The sequence below is a fragment of the Diadema antillarum genome, unplaced genomic scaffold, assembly GCF_040938485.1.
Source record: "Diadema antillarum isolate AM-2024a unplaced genomic scaffold, OU_Dant_1.0 scf00000045, whole genome shotgun sequence".
Classification (NCBI taxonomy): domain Eukaryota; kingdom Metazoa; phylum Echinodermata; class Echinoidea; order Diadematoida; family Diadematidae; genus Diadema; species Diadema antillarum.
The window spans coordinates 2,729,903-2,752,071 of NW_027270934.1; the positions used below are offsets into that span (position 1 = coordinate 2,729,903).

Below are 22,169 nucleotides of genomic sequence, written 5' to 3' on the forward strand. Positions count from 1 at the left end.
CAATTTCTCGTATTCTACAAGCTCTGTCTTTTTCGTGGGTCCTTCCATTTTCCACGTTTGAGTATTGTTATTTGATTTTTATTACTTTAATTTTCATGACAACGTATAATTAGCTACTATAACAGGCTCCACAATATTGTATCAGTTTACTTGTTTTGCCTATGAAACCGTATTCTCTGTTACCAAATAGAGTGAAATGCCTATGATCTCGTCGAAAAACGAAATGAAAAATTCAACTGAATTGAATTGAATAGTGGCTTGCAATAACCTCTGTATAATGTATAGCTATGAATATAATAGTCATATCAATTATAATCATTCCTTGAACTTATGGAGTTCCTTTTAGTTCATAACTTTCTTGCTCTATGTACTATATCGATGAAACTGTTACTTTTCGGATTTGATGCTCTCTTTTATTTCAGGTCGACCTGAATATGGTTTCGAATTGCACTTTCGCTATCGCTCTCTCTCTATCTAAACTTCCCTGTAGTACCTCTGAAATTCTCTGCCTACAATGGTAAATGCCGTTGCGAATGGAATCTTCGATGTCATGGCTTTTGATACTGACACTCTAAAACAGGAAGAGCGCGGCAGAGCCCATCCGCTCTGCTGACTCCAATAACCTTATGCCTGAAAGACTTCAAGGTTGCCATGGTATTAAACCACTCATGACACCAGCGAATTAAAATAACAATGAAGTCCCACATCTGTGCATAATTTCCCATGCACACATGTGTTGGTCGCTCGAAAACAATTTCAAGCGATTCGATAGAATGCCTTACGATAAAATGTGTGATCATTTTTTTTTTAGTTGGATACCATTTCCAAAACTTTATCAATAGTTAAATCTCTTTCAGATTGATAGCTACAGTATAATACGTACATCATTATGTGGAGTTTGTTCAATTGGTGGGCTAGAGTTTTTTTTTTCAACAGCAAAACAACACCATAATCATATTTTGAATCCAAGACCGTTTTTGCTCAATTCCATTTCAATCATCGACACTGCGCAATATATCTTCCTAAATCTACTACGTACTTCGTAGACATTGAGATATTGCAAAAATATCTTGATTAGAAAATGTCCTGAAGATTACGCCTTTCAACCACAGCAATCTACAGATCAGGCCTCAATGTATGAACAGCAGATCAAACGATCTACCCAATAACAAAAATAGTAGACATGTACAATAAGGTAAGCAATGTTGCACTTGAACAATTGAACCTTCCGGCTTGATATTTCTTCGACAGAAAGCTATACTAACAACGTCATTATCAATGTCCCATTATCAGGGTGCACGTGCAGGCCGAAAATTGTGTTTCAGGTGGATCATTGAGCTTGAGCACAATAATTGGACAAGTCAATAGAGGGCGTTTTTTTTTTTTCATATGCGGGGCACTGGTACGTCGAAACGCACAGTGCATAGTATTATGATCTTTAATACAGTTTATTGTACATAGGTAGGAAGAGCATTAGCGATTATGTGCACGACTAGATTTTGTGATTACAATTCACTTCATTTTCTTTTTTATTTCGTCTCCAAGAAAAATTTGATTGCACATGAACATTTGAATACACATAACTACTCAAAAACGATACAACAGAACAATCAAGGAAAATGATGTGAACCAATATGAAAGGGTTATTACTTTCATGATAACTGACGAGTCGAAATTGATCGGAAATGGAGAGGACTGCTAAAAAGCAAAGCTTGTAGTTTGCAGTCTCTTCACAAACAATGACTAATATCTGACCAGTTAAATAACAAGACTAGACAAGTTGCGTTTATTAAGAGAGGAAAGACAAAGAAATACAATCATTCAAACAAACAAACATACAAACAAACAAACAAACACAAGGCAGCTCTCTTTCTATGAAAAGAGAAAAGATAAGTGTGGAAGGAATAACAGGAAGAGACTAAAGATGACGGGGAAAGGGTGAAGGAAGAGGGGTTGGAAGGTCAATACCAACGCACACAATGAACGAGTTCATGGTCTCACGGAGGTATAGACAGGAGATTGTGTTATAAAACGATAAACGAGTATGATTTAAAAAAAAGGACTTGAAATTAGCGCCTACAAGAGTATGATCATTCTGCCAGAAAAGAATTTTTGAATAGAATAATTTCAAAGGAGAGTATTAAAACACCAAGCTTTTTTCATGCTATTATCGAGAGAATTCCAAAATTTAGAGCCAGAGACATGAGAGAGGGGAATATGCCTTTCGCCGAAAAATAGTTCTATAGTCCTAACTAACTGTTACCATGACAATGATAGTGATTCTAATTAAGTTACGATGTTTATCACGACTATGACAGCTCCCTAAGCAGCTCGTAATCAAACAATGAAATTTTACTATTATCTTGAACAAGAAAATCGTATAAATACCACAATTTTGTTCATCTTCTCCTCCTGGACAGTGCAAGTAGTCGTCACACACGTTGTTCTTATAGATGCATGGGCCTCCGGGACACTGCCACCGCTCCCCAGTGCATTCTACGGATGCAGATTATACCAGACGTCATCCGGGCGTTGCCATGGAAACAAAGAAAAAGCATTTCATATCTAAGATTAAAGACAAAGCAAGGCAAACGAGTCCCTGAGGCTAAACAGATCATAAACCCCGCATCCCTTTTAGACGCCGCACTATATTACTGTAATTATGTTTCGATGATACTACAATATGTAAGTATTTATTTTTATACACAAATATTGATAATCCTCTGCTAATGTGTTGATGATTGCTCTCTTTTAGCTCTTGACCTTCCTTGCAAAGATTAGATTTCTTTCGTAACGATATCATTGACTCTATGACTGATATCCATCGACTTGATTTGAAAATTGAAGACTAATATAAGAGCAAGCAATGACTTGGAAATAACGCGAACATAATAACAGTAACAAAGAATGCCTTCCAGGCACCAGGCAGCGCACAATGTAACTATAATTACGTTTTAGCGATCCTACTGTCATGACTGTAAGTACTTTCTTCTTTATCAGAACATTGATAATCCTCTGCTCTTGTGTTCATGATTGCTCGCTATTTTTCTCTAGACCTTTCTTGCAAAGGTTACATAACAAGATGACTGACTCTATGATTTTGCTCCATTGATTTAATTTGAAATTTGAAGACTAATTATTGTAACAGCAAGAAATGACTCGGAAATATCATTAAAATATAACAGTAACATATGGCATGCCTCCGAGCAACGCTACGTCTGGACGATCCTACGTTACGCATTTCTTCTTGCACGAAACATTAATCATTTTCTGCGCTTGTATTGATGATTACTCTCTTTTAGCTCTTGACCTTCCTTGCAAAGATTAGATTTCTTTCGTAACGATATCATTGACTCTATGTCTGATCTCCATGGACTTAATTTGAAAACTGAGGACTAATATAACAGCAAGCAATGACTAAGAAAAAACAGAGAAATATAGTAGTAACGTGGCATGCTTCCAAGCATTGTTACTATGATTATGTCTGGACGATCCTACTTCATGTATTTCTTCTTGCACAAAACATTGATCGTTTTCTGCGCTTGTGTTGATGATTGCTCTCTTTTAGCTGTTGACCTTCCTTGCAAAGATTACATAACGAGATGATGTTTGACTCTATGATTGAGTTCCTTCGATTTGATTGGAAAAATTAAGAATGATATAACAGCAATTAGAAATAACTCTGAGATAAAACAAAAATATAACAGTAACATGGCATATTTCCAAGAAATAACAATTTATATTGCTTTTGCCGATTTCTTACCAGCATGTAGCATTTTTTTTCTTAATTGCCCCTTGTCATTCCTATGTGTTATATATTCCATTGAATTGTATTGTATTGTATTGTTTATCGTACTGATATACTGCGATGTTTATAGACGAATAGATAATAATAATAGTAATAATAATAATAATAATAATGACCAGTTAACATGGAAAAGACAATAAAGCTTATCAACGATATAAATGTTGACCGACTGATGAAAACTCAGTCAGAAAGATTACTCACCACAATCCTTTTCGTCGCTGAAATCGCCGCAATCGTTCGTGGTGTCGCATACAAACACGCGATTCACCGTGTAACCGACATCGCATTGGAAATCTGACGGATAAACGAGCGATTAACAATGACGAATAATAAACTGATATTGCCTTTAAAATTACTTTTGCTACTTTTGCTACCATTACTAGTTTTTTCTATACAACAACAACAGCTACTACTACTACTACTACTACGTACTACTACTACTACTACTACGTACTACTACTACTACTACTACTACGACTACTACTGTTGTTGCTGCTACTACATTTACTACTACTACAACTGATAGACTGCTGCTATACTACAACTACTACTGCCAAAACAGCTGCTACTACTGCTCAACAACAACAGCAATAATCACATGTACTACTACTACTGCTACTACTACTCCTACCACTGTTGCTGCTGCTGCAAGACAACTAGCAGCTCCGCAAGAGTATTACGTCAAGCGTGGGACGATGATAAGGAAAAGAAAAAGAAATGGAACAGCGAGACTCGAAGTCTTTAGAATATTACCTGAAGTGTAACATCCTCGAGAAAATGATAACACGATTCACTTCAGCTGTTAAACATAGCTGTTCTCCTTACGTCAGAACAACTAACATTCAATTATGGGAACCTGTTAAAGGGATGGTGTGCCGTTTCAGCTAGGATGGAGCTTCAGGTTTCAAACATTTTTTTTTTTTTTTTTTTTTTTAGAAAATGAGAAAAGTTCTATAAAACATGAGAGAGCATATAATTCTGAAAGAGAAATAAAAAAAAAGTTTACTTGATGAAAATTGGTTTTGAAATAGCTGGCATATCCACAACAAAGCAATCCTACTAACAGGTAGGATCCACCTTTCACTAGAATCGCTTTGTTTTCACTTTGTTCTTGGATATCTCAGTCGTTTCAAAACCTATTTACATCTAATGAACTTTGAATTCCTCTGAATATTGTTTCTATGCTCTTTAAAGGGACTGTACAGTACTGGTTGAGGTGAGAATTCATGTTTTGAACATTCCTAAGTGAGATAATGAGAAACCTCTTATGAAATATGAAAGAGCATGTAATTTTAAGAAGGAATCAACGTATATTTGATGAAAATTGGTTTTCAAATGGCTGAGATCCCAAAAAAACTGATAATATTAAAAAACGAAAGGCCACGCCTTTTATTAGGATCTCTTTGTTTCACCTTTTTTTTTTTTGGATATCTCAGCCATTTCAAAACCGAATTTCATCAAACAAACTTTTGATACCCCTTAGAATTGCATGCTCTTTGACATCTCATCGAGTGGTTTCTGCATATCTCGCAAAACGTTAAAAGCTAAGTCCTTACCTCAACCAGCACTGTATACATTCCCTTTAACATTTCATAGAGTGGTTTCTACAGTATTAGTATCTCGCAAAAAAATAAATAAATAAATAAATAAATGCTGAATCCTCACCTCAGCCAATAGTATACCATCCCTTTAAAGTAATGTGTACAGTATACGGACATTTCTGAAACTGCGAAGGAGTCGCGGCTTAAGGATATGATCACGTAAACACATAAGCCAACCTCACCACAGTGAAGTTCATCATCCGAGCAGTGGGTGACATCGTCGCAGACACGAATACGGTCGACACAGCGGCCGTCTGAGCACTTGAAGAAGAATGGGTTCGAGCAGGCTGTGGACGTGGACGGTGAGAAGGGATAGTTTATTAATCTATCGGTGTTCATTTACGTTAATGAAAGGTAGTTTGTCAATTAGTTGCAATAAAAGCACCTCGAGGCAAGAATCGTAAATACTCCGTACCTGCTGCTATCAGCGGGGTTCCCACTATCACGACTGGCGCCACGATTGAAATCGTGGTCTTAATCGTGCAGCAAGCGTGATGGTCTTATCAGATTGTATCAGATCTTAAAGATAACATAAAGTTTTGGTACCTCAAAAGTTTCCCTGAATTTCCTTGTCTTAGTTTGTGTTTCAGGTTAAAGTATCTTTCATATAACTAACACTGTGAGACTTACTCGCCCCAGAGTGCTCTCATGTTTTAGTAATCATCACATCTATTGCTACCTTTTTGTGTTTTGTTTTGTTTTGTTTTGTTTTTGTTTTTGTTTTGTTTTTGTTTTTTTTGGGGGGTGCTTTTTGTTGTTGATTGTTTGGTGAACAGGTTCGGTGTTTGTGGGCGTGTGTGTGTGTTTGTGTGTGTGTGTGTGTGTGTGCAAATATGTGTGTGTATCTGTGCTGGAGTGAGGTATACCTGGAGTATGCCTATCTAGAGGGGGAAGTGTTTTGATTTGATTTGATTTGATTTATTTCTGCTTAATTCCGTTACATCAGATATGATTATGGTACATGTCATTTATGACAAACAGTATATCAACACATAGTTTTTAGTACAATTATACAAGACAAATACAAACAGCTTATGGAACTTAAGCATAAGGGTCTTCAAAATAAGCCGAGGCTTGACGGTATGGAGACTATATGCTTACCTACTCTGAATAGAATAGGGATATTCTATTCAGAGGGGGAAGTGTTGATGAGGTTATGCGGGTGAGCGATGAAGGGGTAATGTTTTATAGGTATGGATTATGTACAGACATTGATCATGTACATTTGTAAAGCTTTTGTATGTATTTGTGTACATAGGTATGTAGGCTTTTTGTTGACCCCTGATAAATAGGTATGCAGGCCTTTTGTTTGACCCCTTAACAATATTTGATTTCATTATCTAATAATTACTGCTGTGACGAGTATACGGACGAAGTCAATGGGTATATTTTGTAATGTGTATTGTACATACATATTGGTTTTGCTGACCCATTAGGCAGCGGGGATGACTATAATTGTGAAGCAGTTACTGTGTATTGTATAGTAGAATAATCAGAAATTGACACAATGACAGTCCTAAGAATCATTTTGTAATATTTTGATATAGGCCTACGTTTGAAATGTCACGCAGCAAGCAACACAACTACATGTTGAATTGTAATCAACGATGGATGATGAAATCGAAATAAAATGTTGTTTGAAAAAAAAAATAATACTATGTTACATAACATTCAAAATGATCCGATCCTCTTTCTTAGCTTCCATTTCATCATATAATTATTTTCTTCATGTATTGGAGAGAAAGGTCATTTTGTCTTGCTGTTTTTTGTTGTTGTTTTTTTTTTTGGGGGGGGGGGAAGAGGGGCAATCAGCTGATCTTATTTGTTTGGGTTCGATATTTCATTTTTTTTTGTGAGGGGGGAGGGTGAGCATGTCGATTTAATAATCTATTAATTCCTTTACGTTTAATATCAGACGAGGGAATATCTGAAGTTATGGCTGGCCTGGGTGCTGCTTTCTCTCTGATAACATAATCGTCATTAGCAATACTGCAAAGGTTACGTTGTCATCATCGTCAACCTGTCAAGCCTTGCCATCATCAATGGTTGTGGATAAAATTAATAGGCCTAATCACTCTGCATAATTTAAGTGAAACAATGAAATCCATCGTCAACCGGACTATAATATTCCCATTCGGGTCCAATCGCGCCTTAAATGGGGGTCGCTTTTGATCCCGATCGTGAAAGATATCGTATCTTATCTCAGCAGCCCGTTTTGGTTCGCGGTATTCGTATTGGAACGTTGCTGCACGTACCAGATCGGGGATCCTGATCGTCATGGTCATGTTAGATCGGTTCCAATCGTGAACTCAATCGGGACAATCCTGTCGGATCGTATTTGAACGGCAGACCAGATCGTGAAAGATCGTATCGCTTGAAATAGACCAATCGTGACATATCGCATCCAAGCGTACCAACACGTATTGACTCGCATAACCTCGTATCGAAACGTGAAATTTCAGACCAGTTCAACAAATTTTCCACGATCAGTTACGAATGTCCAATCGTGGCGTTCGCAATGGATCGCACGATAGTGGGAAGCCCGCTGGAGCGGGGTTCCTCTAAAATTTTGCTCAACCAACCACAAAAGAAAACATGAAAAGTGTCACAATAGATGTGAAGGGGTCAAACGTTGGATGATGAAACAACAACAAGGTTTAATTATTAGACTATATGATACACAAGAAATAGAATACTTCTCACCCCCCCCCCCCAAAAAAAGGATACTGTTGTATACTTTTAAAAAGTAGCCAAATGAAGACATACCATTGCCATTTTCTTTTTATTCATTTTTGTTTTCGTAAAAAAAAAATGCCCAAAGCGATTACGGGGAACTCCTTTTCGTGTGACTGTGGAATGGTGATATGGATTGATCATACATGTATGAAAATACCTAACAATTTATGATACAACTTTCATTTCATGAAATTATAAACCAATAAATCATACCTTTAATACAAATAATGTTAATGAAATGCCTTAACAATCATACAATTTACCATTTGGAAATGGTAATCTAAAGATGGAGGCTACCACCTCGCGGAATGCAAAATATAAACGATTTGCGAGTAAAATAAGGGAAATGTGCACACAAAAAACATAAGCAGAAGGAAAGTGGAAAAGCCGATCCCGATCAACACGGTTAAGACGCACGATTAGATGAGATTTGCTGTGTTTTGATACGATCCAAGACAATCTGATGCGATGATCACGATCCAAAATTAATCGTGTTAATCGCACAAAATTTTTGAGCCGTCCAAAATTTTTCTAACGCGATTGCCACGATTGACCTCAAGATCTGATACAACCTGATACGATCAAATTAGGTCACCACGATTGCTTCACGTTTAAGACTACGATTTCAATCGTGGCGCCAATCATGATAGTGGGAACCCCCGGTCGCTTTATACTGATTAACAGGCGGAAGATTGGTAGTCCAGTGGATATAACGCCTGTCTAGCTATCAGGAGGTCATTGGTTCGAATCCAACCTGACCATGTACGCACATGTTTTTTTGTTTTTTTGTAATGGCTACTTCCAAAAATTATAAATAATCGGTGGTTTTCATTCATTTTGACATTCGGTTGCAATAAGGAAGCCGAATGTTTGCCGATGAACATGATCAATCCGTGCGGCATACGCATCTTCATTTGTATTGTCGAATACCGGTAATTGTCAATTTTGCCTCCAGTGGCGTATGTACCCCTCAACCCTCTGTGACGTTCAAAAGAGGTGCAGGTACATGGCCCAAGGAACCAAGTTTACGTAAAAGTCTATGGATAAAACGTTGAAAACGCAATCATTATTAATCTTCACAATCCAGAACGTCGGATATAGGTAAATTTCATACCAGATATTTATTTGAGGAGCAGGGCCGAATTGTATGCGGAATTACGCGTTGTACTTTTGCTGACACTTCCCCATGTGTATATTTATTTCATTATCTTTGCGCGATAGCAATATACATCAAAAAGGTACTTATGTGAATGTCCAACATCTAGTAAGTGTTCAAATATGTACTACCACCCCGACGAAGGAGAGAGTGGGGGGGGGGGAATAGAAAAAGGTGGATTGAGACACACACACAGACACACAGACACACACACAGACACACACACACACACACACACACAGACACACACACACATATATATATATATATATATATATATATATATATATATATATATATACATATTTATATACAGAGAGATAGTGAAAGAGAGAGAGAGAGAGAGATGAAAGAAGGGGGTGAAAACGAAACAGAGAGGGGAGGGGTGGGGGATTTAATGTTTTATATGTCATTGATACAGTAGGCGGCATACCCGTGCAACACATCAAAACCGTCTCCTTCGAACCTAATCCGCGCAGTCACCGAGATCAGCTGTGTCCGGTTAATTAGCTCAGAATCTTTCTTCATTACATGCCATTAAGATGTCATTACACTTGTACGCTCTGATAGCTACAAGCGTCGCCAAGCTCAGCTGTTGAGGCTGACTTTGCTTTAGATTGATTTTACCCCTGGTGGAGGCAATTGCAAGGTCGGATAGTCATGGCACGAGCTGGAAATCTGTCAAAGACCAGAAATCTTTCGGCAAGGAGTACGGAGACAAAGTAAATGTTCAGCCAGATGTGCCATCTTCCACTTCATTCGAAACGAGTAAATTCTGCATATTTTATGCACCAGGCTGGAACATGGATGCACTATGTGCGTGACATTATTATGCTATGAGTTCGTATTTATGCATGTCGAAATGTGTAAAGCTAACAGAGATAGGAGTGGATAGCAAGTGTATAAATGGTGTACTTCGCATTAAAGCTTTAACCATTGTTGGTGCAGTGATTTGTGTCACACTTAAAGTGTACGTACTGTAAACTTTGAAGTCTAATCAGTCCTCATTCAGTAATATTTTACTGAAGGGAGACCTATTTCACTTTGACATTCTTTGCTTTTTGCCATTGATTTGTCATTCAAGTGTGGATGGTCATTCTTCTCGTTGTGAAAATGAATGCTTCTACTGTACATCAATGCGACTTAGAGTAAAATAATATCAAACCTAATTTAACGAAATGACTTGCCATCATTCAGCGGTCTCAATGTGTGTGTGTGTGTGTGTGTGTGTGCGAGCGCGCGCTCGCGTGTGTGTAATATGTGCGTCTTCATGACAATGAATAATGCGACTGAAATAATAATGATAATAATAACAATAATAATGATAATAATGATAATAATGATAATAATGATAATAATAATATTGTACATATTATAATATATGAAAAAATTGAAATTCGAACTTACCACAGCCCACCTCGTCTTCTCCAGAAACACACTTGTAGCTTCCATCGCACCTGTCCTCCTCGCTATAGCACGCCCTCACGTACCTACAAGGCAATTCGTCGCCGCTGCACTCCATGGCTGCATCTACAAGAAGGATCGAACGAAGCGGAGCATGACTAAAAATAGAAATCTCTTCCCCTATCTTTGCCACACCGCCGACGACTTTTTAAAAAGACATTCACAGTTTGATTTTGATGAAAATCATTTTTGGAATGGCTGAAACATCCAAAAACGAAGGAAAACAAAGCAATCGTAAAAGGTAGGTCCCGCCTTTTATCAGAATCGCTCTGTTGTGGATATCTTAGCCATTTGAAAACCAATTTTCACCATATAGATGTTGAATTCTTCAAGGAATTACATGCTCTATCATATTTTAGAAGAGATTTCTCATTATCTCACAAATCTGAAGTTAGGTCTCAACTAAAACTATATAATTCCTTTAAGAATTTTCGAAATGTCGTTCATATATTTTTGCATCAAAACTCTTCAATTATATAGATAGATATGTGTATGTGTGTGCATAAATATGATATCAATATGTAATTATTTTTATGTTTAAATTTCAAAGCAACATCATTACAATTTGGGTAACAAATGAACGACTTTACACAGACTAAATTCGCAAGAATTTCAAAAAGTGAAGTAAATTTCACGAATAAGTAGCAGTAAACGCAATGTTTACCACTGGATTAAGGCTTTCGTGCAAAAATAATTGTATAAGGTACGACGAAGGAAACTGACTCCAGTGAAGCACAACGTGCAAGATCATGAGTATCTGATGTGTATTTCCGACAAAAGTCAGCTGGTCACACAAAACCACGAAGATTGTAATATGCCAACATTTTCTTTTCTTTTTCAATCGACATTTTGATTTTCAAGTGGTTAGGACTCCTTCGTCAGTATAGGTGTCTTGACCAGTGAAAGTGCTGCAATTTAAGTCTGTAAAATACGAAACATTCTGATGTAATAGACTGCTTGTCTTCCCTTGTGCATAACATATGTGGCGTACGTACGTATACTGTACTATACGTACACTTTGTACAGTACAGTAGACCAAGCGTTATGGGGCCGGACGCGTACATGGAGTCACTTTGAAGAGCAAATCCAACGATTTAGCAGGTTAATTCTCACGCCGTTTTCAGAGTATGTTGTCTAGTAGGCCTATATGAGGAGTCTATATCAAGTCTTTAAGGTAAAGGGTGCATATTCTATGTAAAATAAGTAAGTTTTCATGCGGGTGTCCGGAAACCCAACCCCCCAATTATACTTATACACACTGTACTGTATGTGCGGGACTTCCGCGAGTGCGACGTGCGTAAAAGTTTGGGACGAACATCTTCGGACGTCTTGACCCACAAAGGTACGTGAAAAACGCTGAAAAATGATGTTAGTTTTCGAATTTTCGACCCATTTTATAAAACAATTCGCCTCGTGCATGTTTCACAATTGTAAATACCCTCGAGTGCACTACGCCTACATAGACATCGTTATTCTCATTAAGCAAACTTAAAGCGTAGTATGACAGACACCATGAAATTCACCATGGCTGTTCATAAACTTGGTCGCTTTATTTGTTCGTTTGTTTATTCTGTACGATGTCATAGTGACAGATTAATTTTCGAGAACTACTTTCTAGCAAACAACAATGCTCGCTTCATTAGACATCAGTGCAAGTGGGGAGCACACCATGTTCCCGGCGTCCACGTCCGCCCCATTTGCCCGAAACGCAGTGCGCCGTGGGTAGATGAGACATTCTCCTGTTTTCCCCTCTTCGTATTCTAGTCTTGTTCGTTCCAGTCCTTGCAACGGTGAACATAATGACGCTGTTCTCATGGCGTCTGGTCAGGTTAGACTGTCAATACTTCCATTCTCGTTCCGCTACGGACCGCCTCCAAGTTTTGTTACAGTCTATTACGTGCCATCGTGTTTCGTTGTGTTCAACCCGTTTTATCACGGCATACAAGATTCCTCATTAGCACCGGGACTGCCGTGACATTTTTTTTTGGACAGTTTTAAAATCTGACATGACATCTACGGCAATCACGGCCTGGCACATTTGCCTATCCCGTGTCAACGCGTTGTTTCACGTCCATTCTGTTTAGTCCACGGAGGCCTGAAACAACCGTGGTAGCCGTGTTTGCCGGGAACATACATGGTGTAAACGCAGCATAACTAAACCTACCGTCAACGTGAACGGCCGTCACTTTCGCAAGGAAGCCGCTTTCCGCCGTGCCGTCGTCACTCAAAAGTTGGATCCACAATGCATTGCCCGATGACGTCATAATTGGTGGGAGATCGTATCCAGTAAAGGAGGCGATAAATTCTCCCTCGGCTTCCGCGGAGCTACCAACGCGTACCGAGTCGTAGACTGTGCAGTGTCGAAAGAAAACGGGACAGTATTATGAACACCAGAATATAGAAAGCCCAAGACAAAACCGAGAGAGAGAAAAAATTTTGGAAAAACTGCAGAGATAACAATTAACGTCCTGATAATCTTAGTTTTCAGGGATGGATATGTTATATCTACTTATTGAAATATAAAACAATCATTTTCATATTTTGTAATCATTCTAATATGACATATGTGTATATTGTTATACAATATACATACATATATATATATATATATATATATATACATACATATATTTATATAGGTATTTTGTATATTCAAGAAATGAAGAAACACACATCTTCGATATGTTGTAGAAGCCAGAGAAAACAAGGACAGTAATTCTTGGAGGATTTCGAGGAAAACAGTTTGTTTCAGCCAAGCTATTACTTCACTCTGAATCATATGCCTCCGTGTAGATTTGGATTTGATGATGTCATTGGTGTCTATGGGAAATGCGTGTTGTAGCAAAATCAGTCCGTCCTCAACGGGTTTAGGTGCTTAATGACTTTCATTCCCTGTTGGGAACTTGTCCTTGTTGGTAGGCAATGTTAATCTACGTTGTTAACATCATACTCTTTTGTTTTCAAAAGTTCTTCGAAAAAACAATACAATGTTTAAAATCGGCATGTTGACCTGGTTGCCTTTTATTCCACACTTCCTGCAAAAGCCATATAAGGTCTAGTTATATAGAAGCAGGGAGGATACACAGGAAATATCGTCTACTGCAAATTTACTCTCAAAACATTGTAGGAACCTCACAAAGGTTAACGGACTTACAGTTTTCAGTACGCAAGTCGAGGAACTCGATGGTAATGCGGTAATCGTCTGGAGCCGTGATCAGCCAATACTGGGTGCTCGAGTCCGGGTAAGGGTCGGGGTAGCCCGGGGACGAGACCTCCCTCGATTCGCCTGCCGTAAGCTGAACTTCAAATTGTTCATTTTAGATCAAAAGAAAAAAACAAATAATGAGGTTTACGTGAGTTTTGGCAATTATTTTTCTATTCCAGATAACGGAGATGTACTAGTAGTTTTATTTGTTTCATAGAAAACGGCCTACACTTGTAATTCTTTTACAATTAAAAAGGATAAAGAAGGGATGAGCCAGTTTATATCATTTTGTGTTGTAGCACAAAAGAAAACAGTCAATAGACAATGAAATGATTTAATGAATGAAAACTGTTATAATGTCGTTCAAGTTCTGTGTATTCTTTATAGAATGTGACAAATTTGTGATAAAAAGATTTCCCTCCAGTGTGGATCAAACCTTTCAAATAATCACAAAAAACTCTTTGAGGTAAATTTCCTATTTATTCATGTCTCCGTGTGCTACTAAAACATGTCACTGTAAAACAAATTCAAAGTTCGAGTAAAAGATTGTGCAATGTTGAGGTCTTTAACAGCTCCGCTTGTCTCATAAAGTTACTATCCAATTTAAAGTTTCTGTGTGTTCTCCGTTTGGCATTTGTTTGGTACACGCTTCCTTGGTTGATTTGATATGTTCTTACATCCATTTGTCAAAAATCCGAGCAAGTTCTGCATGCTGCAAGAAGTTTAAATTACCCATCAAATTTTGACCAAGGTCACGATCGATAAAACGCATTGTTAAATCTCTTCTTTCTATACAAGTACCACCCCCCCCCCCCCCCACACACACAAAGTATGTCATTGAATCTGCAAAGGGCTGCCTTCATTCGCTAAACCTTGGCAAATAGAAAAAGAAAAAGAAAAACCAAACAACAAGAAAATGACTCACTTGTTCCGGTATCCTGTATGTCCCCTGGGCCGTCTTTTGTCCTTGGCCCTTTACAGTATTGAAGCAATAACACAACAAGGGACGGGAAAATAGCATATTGCATGATATGGCGTACACATAATCTTCGATATACAATCATGAATTCACCATTTTACATGACAATTTATCTCATTTTTCCCTTTCATCAACAGATAAGAACACAACAAAACAAAACAGAAAAGCATTTCTTTCTGTTCATTATCCTTTTCATTATTATAATCATTATTATCATCATCAATATACACATACTTTTTCCCTCTCTCTGTGTTATTTCAGAGTCTGCATATCTTTTTAAAATATCATGTGATGTTGGGAATGCATTGTGCGGGAAGTTATTAATACCTCGACCACTTGTGACCGTGCATCACAAAACAAACAAGAAGTCGCACCCCTTGATCTTATGTGAGGACTCGAAAAATGGTTCAACCAAGTCAATCTTGAGTTTTTCATATTTTCTGAAAGAATTATCCTTCTTCTACATTATTCTTCAGTTTCGGATATTGACATGAATGGGAAAGTGTGTTTTTAGCAGTTTTTCTACGGCCTTATTAAGGGGAGAGTAGAATGACCAGGTATGTCTTAGAGGCTGCTTCTCATTTCTTGAAATCCTTGGCACACTCTTCACTTACATGTCTAATAAGTATTGAAAGGATGAGGCTACTGCTTTGAAAATTAGCATTAATCTTGGACAGAACTTGTTAATAGAACATGCTGAATTTCACCTAAATCTGATTATCCCTTCATTGTTGTTGGTCCGGTGGTTTACATCCTGCGTTTTGTCCCTTATACAGCTAGCACGGCTTGGTAAAGATTAAGCGCTTGAATAGACTCTGTAACTTCAGAGCCTCTTTTCTCCGTTCACACTTTTCCAGAGTGTGTGCTTTCTTTCCAATGTTTAGATAGGTAAGGGGAGTCCATTTAAATTGAGTTATACATCATTTTAATGCTTAGAGTCTGCTCTTTCAGAATCTGCCCTTAACTAAACATCCATGTCTGGCATTTTTTTGTTGGTTTTGTGATGCTGAGTCACACTTAATAATAGCAAAATGCAGTTGGATAATACGATTCGGGTTTGTCTTAGTTTCTTTCTTTACACATTTGTTCTTTTCTTTTGCGTGTTTGCAATACACAGGTGTCCATAGCTGTGATTTTTTAAACAATGAATAGAAATTGCAATTCTGCATGGAACCGTAGCGCTGGTCATGTCAGGGGAGAATCGATAAAAACACAACAACTCACCGAGAGCGATCCCGAGCGCGACGGTGACGATGACCAGGGAAAGGAACACAATGATTGCAACCACCAGACATATCTTAGGGGCCTTCCTCGAGGACTTCCTCGGAGTCTCCTCCTGGAACTTCTCTCTCTCATCTCCAGAGCTGTTCAAGAAGGAGGTAAAATTACCCTAGATCCCACGACCCCGATACTCACGAGTCATACAACCCTTGGGCATACAGCACAGGAATATGACATTGAAAAAAAAAAGTCCATGAGCCATGCAGTCCGTAGCAAGAATCATTCAGCCCATGACTTCGATATTAGTTAAAAACAGCCTACGACTTCGACATTAAAACACGGGGGTTAATGTGTCAGTTTCGTGGACCTTGTTTACTTAGTGTCGAATTCATGGGCTGTATGACTTGAGGGTTGGAGGACTCGTGGGTGTCAGGTGACGTAAACCCGGTATTGTGTGCAGTTCCTGCTCTAATGCCACGCAAATTTACACTGAGGAAAAGATCTGCTGTGAGTTTTTCATGACTGTTTTAAATAATAAAGGTAAAGTACTTGATAATGTTGTCTTTTTGAAATAAATAATAATTTTCAACACTTTCCTTTGCCTAATGAGTGGAACATAAAAGTGCTCTTTGGCGGATTGCTGATGAAATACTCAAAAAGAAACCTACGGAATGTCCTGATAGCATTACTCATAATGATAAAGTTATTACTAATCCTGACCAAATTGCAAATATTTTAACAATTTCTTTGTTAATGTTGGTCCTTCTTTAGCAGCATCTATTCCCATAAATGATATCAAAAATTATAAAGATTACTAACCTGAAAGTAATCAAAATTCTTTGTCTTTTACTCCACTTAATGAATCAGAAATTATTGACATTGTTCGATCTCTGAAATGTAGTAATTCCTGTGGGCCGGATAACTCAAAGGTGAATTTTTTGAAAAAAATAATTTACCCCTTAGCAGCCCCTCTCATCCATATATTTAATCTATCCCTACATAACGGTGAGTTTCCAGACTCTTTTAAAATCGCCAAAGCTGCGATCTTGAAAAAATATATAATTCATATAGAGAGAGAAAAGACAAATAAATTGAAGAAAACTCATACTCCATATCATCACCTGTCTGCTTAATAATCTCTTCCTGTCATTAAACACTCTTTTTGCTTGATTCTACGCTAGCAACTATCACGTAAAGAATTAATACTCCTGAAAGAAACTTGATATAAAAATGCTGATAATTTCAGTCGTCCAGGAACATAATATGCTTTTTCAACCTTTTGAATAATTTGTTTGATTTGTTTTTGTTTCGTGATGCATTGTCATACATAAATAAATGCACGTACATGTATAGGGCCTATATATTTCAATGTAGGTTTATACATTAAATCAATGCTATCAAGCTATAGTCTCTTGTTTAACATTTTCCATTGTAATTGTCATCATCATCATCGACATTATTATGATTGGCAGTATCACGTTTTCAAACGTGTGTGTGTAGGTGTATCGCTCGCGTAAGTGTAAATTGGTCCTTTCGGCATTTTTGTTTGTTTGTTTTGTTTTAAGTGTATGGGCGTCATCACGAGAACACTGTCCTTTATAGAAGCCTATTGAAATCAATGGCTCCTTATTACACAAACAGATTTCTGAGAAAGAGGCTCTTCTAGATCAATTTCGAGACACAAAATATATTCTAAAATATCATGATTCTTTTCAAGTCGTGAAATGTTGGCTTATTATATTTGTTGAATGTCTCATTCTACTAATATAAACCAGTTTATTTATCTTGATATCGATTTGATGCAACGCTACTATCTATGGACCAAGCTCATCGTTTTCATTAACACTTTACCTGTACTTGACATTTAGTTATTGAACGCGTGTTATTGACACTTTTAAGAAAAGGAAATTTTACCACTGTTCATGTTTTTCAGTCGGAGAGGCACTTAGATAGCAGTCTCATTTATGTGAATTGTAATAGGGCAAAAACAACAGATTCTTTGTTGAAATTAAAGAAATTACCTTCAGTTGCTTAAAGGTGGTACAGTTTTGGTTGTTGTAGAGGGATTAAAGACTTAACTTCTTGTGAGATAATAACCACTTGTGAAATATCAAAAGAGGCGTACGATTCTAAGAGGAATTCAAAGTTTATAATAGATGATCAAAATCGGTTTTGAAATGACTGAGATGTCAAAAAACAAATTGAAATAAAGTGGTCCTGATAAAAAATGGGTCCCACCGTTTATTAGGACCACCTGCTTTGGATTTTGTCATTATATTTCATGGATTTTATGCATTATCATTTTTTTTTTCATTTTATTGTTTAAATGAATATTTCATAAAAGGGTTTCTCATGCTCTCACGAGAAAGTTCATATTTCATGAACTTTATTCATTATTTTTGTATTTTTGTATTATTTAAATAACTATTTCATAAAAGGGTTTCTCATGCCCTCACGAGAGAAAAAGTTGGAAACCTAAACCCCATCTCAACCAAAACTATACCCTCCCTTCAAAACATGAGCGAACAAAACGACTCAAAATATATCGGGATTAGTAATTTAAAAAGGGGGACACACAAACACGCACACACACACACACACACACACACACACAACCGATATGTAAATTCAGTGACAGCTTAGGGCCGTGAGGAGCAATCGTAAGTAGCAATCGTAATGACCAAGACTCTTTTTAACCAATCGCTATCATAAATAATTATGTAATCAATTTAGGTGTGCAATATTTTAATTTTAAAGATCTTATCATTTTGTTTGTTTGTTTGTTTGTTTTTATTTCTGCATTCAATCAGATGCAATTTGAATGCAAACTTCAAAAAGTACAAAGACAAAGAATAACAAGTGCAGTGAAATAAATCGATAACAGTACATAAATAGATACACATAGGTGATTGCATTGAGCAATGTAGATACACAGAAAGATAAAATAAGATATACAGTATTTTTCAGTAAACAACAGAGATCATTGAATACAGGAGACCACCATCATAAGCGATTAAGCTTGAAATGGATGTTCTCATCAAATGGATGTTCTCATTTTGTTCTCATCAAAAAACAGTTAAATGGAAGGAAGGTGAAATCTAAGGCAGGTTTCTTAAGTAGATATTGGATGATTTTGGGTATTTATTTAATTTCATATCCTCTATCTAAATGTGATGTCTTTATTATTGGTCTGTTTTGATAAATGCGTTTATGTTCATATGTTCTTTACATATGCGTTAATTTGATTCAGTTCAATTCAAATAAAATTCTATTTCCAAGAACACATTTTTGTTGTCGATACAAATTCAAGTAAAACAAAAGCTACAATGTATACAACAGTATCTATACATGTACAATATGTACATATAAAACTGATTGTTTTCAAAATAATTTTGTTATTGGAAAAGGGATGCCCACTTAAAAGGCAATCTTGCATGTATGTACAGGAATGCATTGCATGAGGGCTCACACAAGTAAAGGCGATAGTAAACTAATAATGACTTTTGTGAGCACTATAGCCCATGTATTGCTTCCCTTTTTATTCTTTTGTGTTTTAGTATACGTCTTACTGTACCATTTCCTTGTGAAAGTATGTTACATCACTGTAATTGTTTGATTGAATAAATGATTATCAGAATCATAATCATCGTCATAATAAAAACAATAATATATGAATTTTCGGAGATAGCTGCTTGATCAGATAATTGCTATTGGGATGACACGCTACCGGCACTCGAACAATAAACTATTTTGTGTACTCTTGCTTGGCTTTAAGTGACGTCTCATTAATCTAATAATGTTGTTTCAATCGTTCTCATAGCACTGTTTTCTCCTTTTACAAAGAGATTACACCATTAGTTGCCACCTCCTGGGTGTATACTAAAGGTTACAATTATTCGGAAGGTTCGTAATTCCGAAAATGAAATAAGTTTCGCTTTTCAGAAGGTTCGTTGATAGAAAAGTTCGTTAATTAGAAAGTTCGTTATAACGAAGGTGTGTTGTTTTGAAGGTTCGCAATTCCATCAATTTAATGATGTCCGTTATTCCTAATGTTCGTTAATCCGAAAAAAGTAAAAATGTTCGTAATTCTTGAGGTCAGTTCCCCTTGTCATTTTCGGATTAACCAATCTTCGGAATAGCGAATCTTCTGAATAACAAACCTTCAATTCACTTTCGACTTAACGAACCGTATTTCATTTTCGCATTAGCGAACGTCTAGGGACTACAATATAGAGACTTTATGTGTTCAAAATGACGTACCTTATGAATAAAAATTTTTATTCCATTTTCAGATTAACGAACACAAAGAACATAGTATAATTATGACCGCTGAAAGCTCTTGTCAACTTTGAATAGCGTTGAAAGAGAGAGAGAGAGAAAAAAATAGGAAGAATATGTTTTCCGCAAAGGAAACGCTTTCGCGAATACATTATTATAGGACCTAGATATTCTCAAATGGGAAGTCAATGTACACATCTGAAATACCCATCAGTCACTGGGATCATTCAGTGCAAAGTTCGAGGCCAGACAAGAGCAAGACGGAGAAGGACACTGGTATCGCTGGTATGCCAGTCATTTCAAACGCAAACCACTCCTTAAGCCTGTTGAACTTATGTTCACGGGGATATTAGACATGTTAGATACAGTACCAGAGATATTTGCTTTGGTATAAAAGTGGAATCAGAAACAAACTACACAAAATACAAATCCTATAAAAGGAAATGAATACAGAGTGTTACTATGTGGAGTGCATATTGTGAACCTTGGAAGAGCCTATTCAATTTAGTCCGACACCTTGGTGTAATCATCCATTGATGTAGAATCGACATTACCAAAAAAAAAAAAGTGGTAGAAGACTAGCGTTTTAAAAACGCAATTTGCATGAACATTTGTATGTTACACATTCCAGCAAAATGGCTACCACATTGCTATGAGAAGAAACATTGCAAACAATGGCATCATTATTGCCAAGCAAAATATTTTGGTGGAGTTTCTGGGCCTATAAAAGACCTCGATGCTAAGAAATGCAAGATACGATGACCAGAGACAGAGGCCATGAAAGAGGCTAATATTCCTACCTGTTCGTGGTGGTCATAGTTTTAAGAAACAACACTCTGGTCCTCGCATGAAATATTCCAGGTGCGTGCTTGTAGGGCCTATAGCTAACAGCACCTTTCCCACGGATTCTCCTATACGACGAACTTGACTTAACTTGACAGCGTCAACAACGTCAAGGCCTAATGTATTACAAGCAACGGACGTAAAGTGAAACAGACAAGCTGTGACGCCTGACCGGAGGTAATGAGCGATCTCGTTCGGAGTTCTCGGGTCACTACCACCAGCAGGCCCGGGGTTAAGTGGGTCTGGCGTTAAGGTTGTCTGATACGCACACCATTCGTGCGCCTGGTATGAAAGAGAAACATGTGTGGTAGAAGAACACCAAACGCTGCTACTGATACCTGAAGGTGAACTTGTTTTACTAATAGCTTGTTTCACGATCTTGTCTATACCCATGCTGATTAAAGGGTAGAGGTTGTCTCTACATACAGACACACGCACACACACACACACGCACACACACACACATTCACACACACATTTTGATGGGATGCTGCGAAGGTCAATACAGTATTGTTCACACTTTAAAGTTGTACATGTTGTATGCATGTTCTGAAATATCCCTTTTCTCTAGGCGGGGGATGTTAGCTGGTAGATTTAACTAGATAACTCAATCGATGTATATTTTCCTTTACTCACACCCTTAATCCTTATTAGCAGATGTCCGATGTACTGTATTCGATTATCTGCATGTTAACAGAAGAAAAATGTTCTTTAAAGGTCTGGTTTGCAAAAAAAAATAATAAATATATATATATATATATATATATATATATATATATATATGTATATATTGTCTTGAAAATTAATACGTATTATGGTCCTAATAACACGTAAAAAGCAGAGTGTGTATTTTAATTCTGTTTCACCTGCGCATTTAA

At 37.2% G+C, this 22,169-nt stretch overlaps 1 protein-coding gene across 1 annotated transcript in view; it reads right to left on the minus strand.

Moving 5' to 3' along the window:
* Positions 1-21,376, minus strand: part of LOC139714651 (uncharacterized) — a 37,008-nt gene extending 15,632 nt beyond the window's left edge. Inside the window, exons 1-9 of the mRNA XM_071626333.1 lie at positions 21,249-21,376; positions 16,174-16,313; positions 14,896-14,943; positions 13,920-14,066; positions 12,930-13,115; positions 10,709-10,831; positions 5,592-5,696; positions 4,010-4,102; positions 2,389-2,496 (exon numbers count right to left, since the gene is read on the minus strand). Of these exons, the coding sequence (XP_071482434.1) occupies positions 2,389-2,496; positions 4,010-4,102; positions 5,592-5,696; positions 10,709-10,831; positions 12,930-13,115; positions 13,920-14,066; positions 14,896-14,943; positions 16,174-16,313; positions 21,249-21,265 (967 nt within the window). The 5' untranslated portion in view covers positions 21,266-21,376. The remainder of the gene's footprint in view (positions 1-2,388; positions 2,497-4,009; positions 4,103-5,591; positions 5,697-10,708; positions 10,832-12,929; positions 13,116-13,919; positions 14,067-14,895; positions 14,944-16,173; positions 16,314-21,248) is intronic.
* Between the last annotated feature and the right edge of the window lie 793 nt (positions 21,377-22,169).